Below are 7,581 nucleotides of genomic sequence, written 5' to 3' on the forward strand. Positions count from 1 at the left end.
ATTTTAGGCTTTATGTTGCCAACACTAAAAACAACAAAAAATATTTTTAAAACACCACAATGTCGCCTGTTCTAACCAGTTACCTTTACCACGTAGCGCCATGTCTTAAACGAAACTTTATTCTCGTTTTCCTGATTATCGTGACGTCACCCAATAACGCGTTTGTTTTTGCACGTGACAACGAGTACTATCAAATGTATTAAGGCGCTTCTCGTATGTATAATGGCAAAAACTGTTGTGATGGAGGCTAATAAATTGGGGTGGTAAGTTATTTAATATTTTTTATTTAACTTTATTTATAAGGTCTCTTGGTTAAACACAATTAAATCCCTGTTTGTCTGTCATGTCTGTGTGTTTGGTACTTTAATTTGCCTGTCCAGAATGAACTGTTAAAGTTGTTTATATTACTTGAACTATTTCAATAATGGGGTTTAGTTTCACATTCTAAGTTTAATTTCTTAATATGTAAATATTTTTTTTATTATAAATGTTCATGTGTAAAATTTATCACGTCTTAAATGCTTTTTAAGTAATTATTTTGCAGGAATTTAACAGAAGATGGAGTGGAATTGTGCAAATCTTTTACAAAACAGCAGCAACCAACGACACAGGATCTACTTAAGTTTGCCCTAAATGTATGTACTTTAATTTAATGTGAAATATAGTTATTATTTGCATGAAACATAAGGTTTTGGGACTGTATGATGTCGGGCGATATGGTGTAATGGTTAGAACACTTGGCTAATTTGGCTTTACACACGGGGTCAAATGGCTTTACACACGGGGTCAATTTTCACTGCTTTCATGTTGTAGTGACCTAAAGTAAGCAACTATAGTAGGTAACAAACTCCGGTTAAGCTTAAACACTAATCAGCAGGTTAATTTGTCTGTCAATATGCTCAATAATAATTCAAACTGCAAAAGACGACTAAGGCAAGGTTTGACCAACAAATTTAACTTTATGTTTAGGTTTAAGTGTATAAATGTTGCATATTATTTATATTTTTAGATTGATATTGCTGAAACAAGTGAAAAAGTTTTAGATGATTTGCAAAAGAAAAAACCTAATGAGGTATTTTATTATGCTATATGCCTTCTGTAAAAGTAATATTGTCATATGTATATAAATTTGGCACACAATTTTTAAAATTTTTATTTAAGTAAGACTTCCTTAAACTTTGCCAGTCAAAATTCTAAAATCTATTTATAAAGTAGTTTCCTGTTTTAGTAGCAAACATTTTTTTACTGAATAAACTAGATAAATGGTCCAGTTGTATTACAAGTTGTGAAAGTTCGTAATGTTTCTGCACCCAAGGAAAATGAAGAATCAAAACATGCACCAAGAATGCTTCAACTTACTCTCACTGATGGTTATAAACACTGTAATGCAATTGAAAAGGAATTCATTAAGTCTTTAAGGTGAATTGACATAAAGCAAATGTATACAATATATAGTAAAGTGGTAGCTATAAACTGGCAGCGTGGTGTAGTGGTAAGAACACTTGTTACACCACACATGAGGTCGTGGGTTCAATCCCCACTGATCTCATGCTGTAGCGCCCTTGAGTAAGGTGCTATAAACGGTATGAACTCCTGCTGAGCCAGCACTTAATCAGCAGTATAATTATTGGGCAATTATAATCTATAATATCCCAAACTGCCACAGGCAACTCGAGACTGGGTTGGGGTAACTTATGTTACTCTGTGTTTAATTCGCGCATTCGACTTTCCCACATTAAGGATAAGGATATATACAAAAAAAAGTGTCTAAAATCAAATAGATCACGTGAATGGTGACGTGTATTAAGTGTATTCTTAATAGGTGAATGTTTGGGTTACTTTTTAATTCATGCCATTCTTTCCTTCCATTTGATTAATTTTAAATATTTATTATACATTTGATTTCTGTGATTTACTGCATTCCAATAATCCAAGCGATCTATTTAATATTCACTACATTCTATCAAATTAATCCAATTTTCTTTTGCTCCAGTAAATTTTATATGAACTAAAAATAAAATAGTTTGCAAATGTGTACAAAAATTAAGTAGAGCTAAACCTATTTTTCTATTTTTAGGCACAATATAACATTTTTTTAGTTAAAAACGGATTTAAAAAAAAAATTAGATAAATTAGCTATTTATTTTTTGTATTTGCGTTGCAGCTTAAACACAGAACCTGGATCAAAAATATGTTTGCTAGGTTGTATTGAAGTACGACAAAGTATTTTATTATTAAAAGAAAAGAATATTAAGGTTTTGGGTGGAAGGGTGGAAAATATTTATAACAAGTGGATGGCCACCAAAGTAGGTTTCTGTTTTTAAATTATTTAAAGTTTTACAAGTTTTTAAATTAGTATATTTTTTTTAATAAAGAAATACATGTTTTGTAGGTTATTTGTCCATACTTTATTAAAAAAAAATTGTTTATAAAAGTTTGTTGGATTTTTTTTTAATTTTTGTTTTTTTAATAACATACTTTTATAATTTTAAGTTAGCAAGTGGGTTTAGTAGATCAGCAAACATAGGGGAATCTGCACCTCTATTTGTACCTTTTGGCCAGGTGAGTAAATATACTGTGTAATTTAAAAAAAAATTAATTTAGATTTTTAATATAATTTAATTTTGTATTTTAAATTTTAAACAGTATTTTGTATACACTTTTATTTTAAATGTGGGCAAACTTACGTGCCTGAACTTAAGACCACATTTGTTTCCATAACCAAACCTCGCCTACGTTGTCTTGGGCAAAAAAATATTATTGGAAATGTTAACTAAAAGTTTATCTTTCATTGTTTTTTGGACTTGGCAAAAGTTTGTATCATTTAAAGCTTCTTACTCAAAGGAGTTACAACATGGAAAAAGAGTTACAACAAGAAATAATATTTTTGTTGTTGTAGAAAATATCTTCCTATCGCACCACCAACAAATCAAGTCAACCAAAGGAAACAAAAAACTGTGAAAAAGAGTTTAGTGAATTTGATGAACAAAGAACCTCAGCAATTGCCGAAATAAAAAAGAAAAGGGATTTTGCCACTGATAAATCATTCACACAGCGAAGACATCCTGGTAAATTACATAAGTTATTTGTATTAACCATAGCAAATTTAAAACAAAACTTGTTTGACTTATTATTTTATTCATTTTTGAATCATTTTCCTTGAAAAAAATAAGAACTACAAAATACAAAAAGAATATTGGCAATAACCATACAGCTTAAGTGTTCCAAATTTTTTTGGTTTAGCTTAAAGATTTAGGATTTTTAATATAAAATTGTTCAAGATATTTATTTTAAAGTATTTTCGATGTGAATATTTAATTCATCCCCTTTTTTTAATTTTTGTTACTATTTGAAGACAACCAGTCCAATATTGAAAAATCATACGAAAAAAATTTGAGAAAAAAAGAATTTTCGACAAACCAACCAGCAAAAACACCAAGATCTACTTTTCAACCATTTGTAATAAAAACTTTTAAAATTTTAAAATAAAACAATTTTTTTAAAGCTAAAATGTTTAAAAAATGCACATTCCTTAAAAGGTAAAATTTTATTTTATTTTTAAAGACCAAGGATGATGAAAAAAACTGTTTTGAGATGGAGAAAATGGGATTTTCATTTAATGAGGCAAAAGCAATGTACCAAAAATGCAATAATGATATGGAAAGAGCAATAGACAAATTGTTATCTGGCGAAACCTTGAATAGCCATTCTGACAAGCATTTTTCACAAGATATTCAAACTCAACATGAAAACAATGATTTTGGAAGAAACAGAAGGGAAAGAGAAAGTGAAAGAGGGGGTAGAGAAGGTGGACGAGGGGGGAGAGGAGGAAATAGAAGAGGAGGAGGAAGAGGAGGTGGAAGAGGTATGATTGGAATTCAGTTTATTTAATTAATAAAACTTTTTATTTATAAAACATTAGTTTTAAATTATCACTAAAAATTATTAAATATTAATTTTAATTTGTGTTGGAATTTTCAGGTCGTGGTCGACGTGGAAGAGATGATGAAGAAGGAGATGGAGATCGACCCTCCTCTAACACTCTTTTTGACTTTCTTGAAACCAAAATTACTTCTTCTAAACCTAGACAAACTAGCAGCAAAATCGGTAAAATTTTGTTTGTTTTAAAGAACCTTTTTAGGATTTTTACATTGATTTTTTTATTGCATAATTTAATATATGGATTGTTTTAAATGAAATTTATTTTTCTAACCCTTGTTATAATAATATGTATTAGTTAAAAAATCCTGTAGCAATGTTGAATAAAGGCTGCCCATTAGTCAAAATTATTTCGTCTTTACTATATTAATTGGTATTCAGTTTTAAGGTGTGTTAAAAATATTCTTATGTTTAGACTACAATACTCAAACATCCTACTCGTCAAATTCAAAACAAAATGCAAATGTTTTAAATGGGGACGACTTGCAAGAGGAATCAATAATTGAATATGTAAAAAAATTAAGCTTGGTTGAAAATTATGGGGGTGATAATGGTAAATTTTAATTTTTTTTATTATCTTTGATTTGTACCTTTGTTCATAGGCATTATTTGAACATTTTTTATCTGAATTTTACGAAATTGTTAAAGTTTTTGGATCACTTACAGTTCTTAGAAAAACTCTTGTACTCTCTGGCTCCAATTTTCTCGCATACTTTACAGTCTTAGATAATTTTTTTATGCACCTTGCTAATTCTTTCTCTGACTTTCGGTCCTAGCTAAATTTTTCTAGACTATATGGTTCTACTTAATTATCTGTTATATTCTACATTCTGAGTTTTTCGGAGAACCGTAAAGTATAAGTGATCCAAGTTTTTTTATATACTGTTTTTAAATTGAGTTTAAATTATTGTCTTAAATAGGTGACAACGGTTTTTCATCTAACAAAAGTAAACCTTCAAGACAAGATAAAATTTCTCGACCTGAAACCACTAACCCTAACACCACATCACAATCTCATGCAGACACAAAAAAAACAGACGATTTAAAATCTAAAAACAATCGCTACGACAACAACAGGCAGCAAACTTACCAAAATAATAACCACAAAGAAAAACAGTACCAGCCTAGATCATCATTTAAACCCAAGCAAAATGAAGAGTTTTATAAAGACAAAAGGTCTAACTACAGTTCGAATACCAAACAATATGAACAAAATCATAATTATAAACAAACAGGGGGACATTCATACAAAAATGATAGAGCTACTAATCTTGAATCACGTGGTGACAGTAGACAATATAATGACAAATATAACGAAAAACAACATTCTTATGATAGAAACACATCGAGAAGTAGGCAATATGGGCAAAATGCTGTTTATTCAAACAGAAATTCTAACCAAAATGATAGATTTGAAATAAAAAATAGCAGAAATTTTTATCGGAAAAGAGAAGGTGAACAAAAACAATTTGAATCCAAAGATCAAACTAGTTTTAAAAATGTTGATCAAGAAAAAGCGCCACGATTTCAAAAACAAGAAAGCAATGTAAGTATAAGAAATTATTTTTAATATTAATTCTGAAAGGTAAAAATACCCTCTAAACAAAATAAATTTCGGGTAACCTTTGTGTTTTGGTATTTTAATCCAGTCTAAAGTTGCCTTATCATTTTTGAAAGCCTAAATAAATATTGGCATTGTGATATAATATTGACCATTACTCACCATTATTTTGTTTAAAATAGTATTTTTACATTTTATATATTCAGCAGTCAAACTATACAAATAAACCATCTGAAAGTTCTTTTTCTGCCGGAAACACAAGCAAGAAAACTTTGACCTTGGCAGAAACAGGAAGACAGCTAAAAACTCATTCTGCCGCATCAGAAACTTCTTCCAAAACTAAAAACAAACTTCCAACTCAGAACTTTTACAAACCCAAAAGTTACAGCAAAACCGATGACAATCCACAAAATCAAAATGCAGAAAATAAATTAAATAAAAATATGGTGACGTGGAAAAAAGGAATGTCCTGTTTCGCAACTTATTGGGAAGATAACTCAGTAAGTAATTTGACTTTTTATTACTTTAAATATTTTTATGGTATTTTAATATATTTTAGTATAGTATGTAAAGAAGGGTTAACAATTTTAACAACTTATGTTTTAATGTAGTTTATCTACTTATAATCGTCCTTATATAATATAGCTTTGTAGGTATATAAAAATATAAGTTGCTTGTATATAAAAATATATTAAAATATTAGTTGTTGGTTAAGTTATTAGTATAGTATTAAGTGTGATATTTTTGAAAATTAATTTAAACAATATTAATCCTTATTTTTGTTGTAATATTATGTAAATAACTATATTATAAGAAAATTGGATTTTAAATTTCCCCTTTCAATTTAAACTTCATGATAAAAATCTGTATAAGTCAAATTATTTTAAAATAAATTTTTCACTAAAATAGGCGGTTTTTGTAAATTGGGTAAAACGACATAACTATGTTTATTTGTTTATAAAAGATAACGCGATTTTAACAATAAAATTATTAAAAACTGTAGGTTGTGTATTAAAAAAAACAACAGACAATAAAAATGTTATCATATTTGTATCTATCGCTTCAATTTAAAATAAAAAGCATTTTCAAGTAAAATGAACTTTTCGAGTATTAACATTTTTTTTTATTTGTAGTCGTATCCTGCTATTATACAAGACATTCATGAAAAAAATCAAACTGCTGTCGTTTTGTTTACTCAATATGGAAATTATGAAGAAGTTTTGTTTAAAGATTTACGTGTAGCCAATGCATAAATTAAACTATAATTTGCCTAATAACTTTTTAGGGTGTTTAAAATATTTTTTAAAACGCAAAATGAAAAATTATTTGTTTAATTGGAAAAATTAATATTTGTCAAAAAATAATTAAATTCAAAATCTTTATTTTTTTTATGTTTATTATTAAAATTTGGTTCTAAATTTTTACCCCTTTTAGTTTATAGTTCTTTTCAAATTATTTCTAGATTTTCGTTGAAAAAATAAATTCGATTTTTCGTGGAAAATGTTGTTTTTTTGTTTTTTGAAAAGTTATTGGAAAACAGGGAAAAATTGGTCGTGCTGAAATTGATATAAAAATCTAGTCAAAATAATATTTGACGGATTAATTCTTTTCTCCAAAATTAAAAAAAAAGATTTTTTTCTATTTTTTATGTATTAAAATAGAAATATTAATCCTTACCTGTGACACGAGGAATTAAAATGGCAAAAGTTCATTTCATGTTAGCTTTAAATAAGTAAGCGTTAACAAACGTGTGTTAATAAAAAAATGAACTTTAATAATACTAAAAGGTAAGTATTTTGCCAATATTGTTCGTTCGCAATGACCTTTCAATTTTGACAAATCGGATTGTGAAAAAAAAAACAATTGAAAATGTTATACCGAGGTATTGGCAATATAAACTGACAAGGTAAATGACATGAAGCAATATTCTTTATTTGACATTTAAACGGATTATTGAACTTGGTTGGATCAATAGATATTGCATTGTAACTAGATGTTAGTGTTTAAATCAATTAGACGCAGACAATATATTTTAACTTTGATTGAAGAATCCAGTCGCTTTTAAAAAAAATTGTTTTTTT

The 7,581-nt window shown here is 28.0% G+C and overlaps 1 protein-coding gene across 2 annotated transcripts; it reads left to right on the forward strand.

Annotated features, from left to right (window-relative positions):
• Positions 1 to 159: 159 nt before the first annotated feature.
• LOC145749491 (uncharacterized) lies at positions 160 to 6,919 on the forward strand. 2 transcript variants are annotated; one of them, XM_082565271.1, is made up of 14 exons: positions 160 to 263; positions 545 to 635; positions 1,010 to 1,072; positions 1,259 to 1,419; positions 2,165 to 2,306; positions 2,494 to 2,562; positions 2,900 to 3,068; positions 3,356 to 3,459; positions 3,565 to 3,865; positions 3,982 to 4,107; positions 4,355 to 4,492; positions 4,860 to 5,485; positions 5,707 to 6,000; positions 6,634 to 6,919. In XM_082565271.1, the coding sequence occupies exons 1-14, from the start codon at positions 223 to 225 to the stop codon at positions 6,751 to 6,753; spliced, it is 2,445 nt and encodes an 814-aa protein (XP_082421397.1). In that variant the 5' UTR covers positions 160 to 222; the 3' UTR covers positions 6,754 to 6,919. The 2 variants fall into 2 exon arrangements, with proteins under 2 accessions (XP_082421397.1, XP_082421406.1); XM_082565280.1 differs by having other exon boundaries at positions 5,710 to 6,000.
• The last annotated feature ends 662 nt before the right edge of the window (positions 6,920 to 7,581 follow it).

The sequence above is a fragment of the Corella eumyota genome, chromosome 1, assembly GCF_963082875.1.
Source record: "Corella eumyota chromosome 1, kaCorEumy4.1, whole genome shotgun sequence".
In the NCBI taxonomy this organism is placed as follows: domain Eukaryota; kingdom Metazoa; phylum Chordata; class Ascidiacea; order Phlebobranchia; family Corellidae; genus Corella; species Corella eumyota.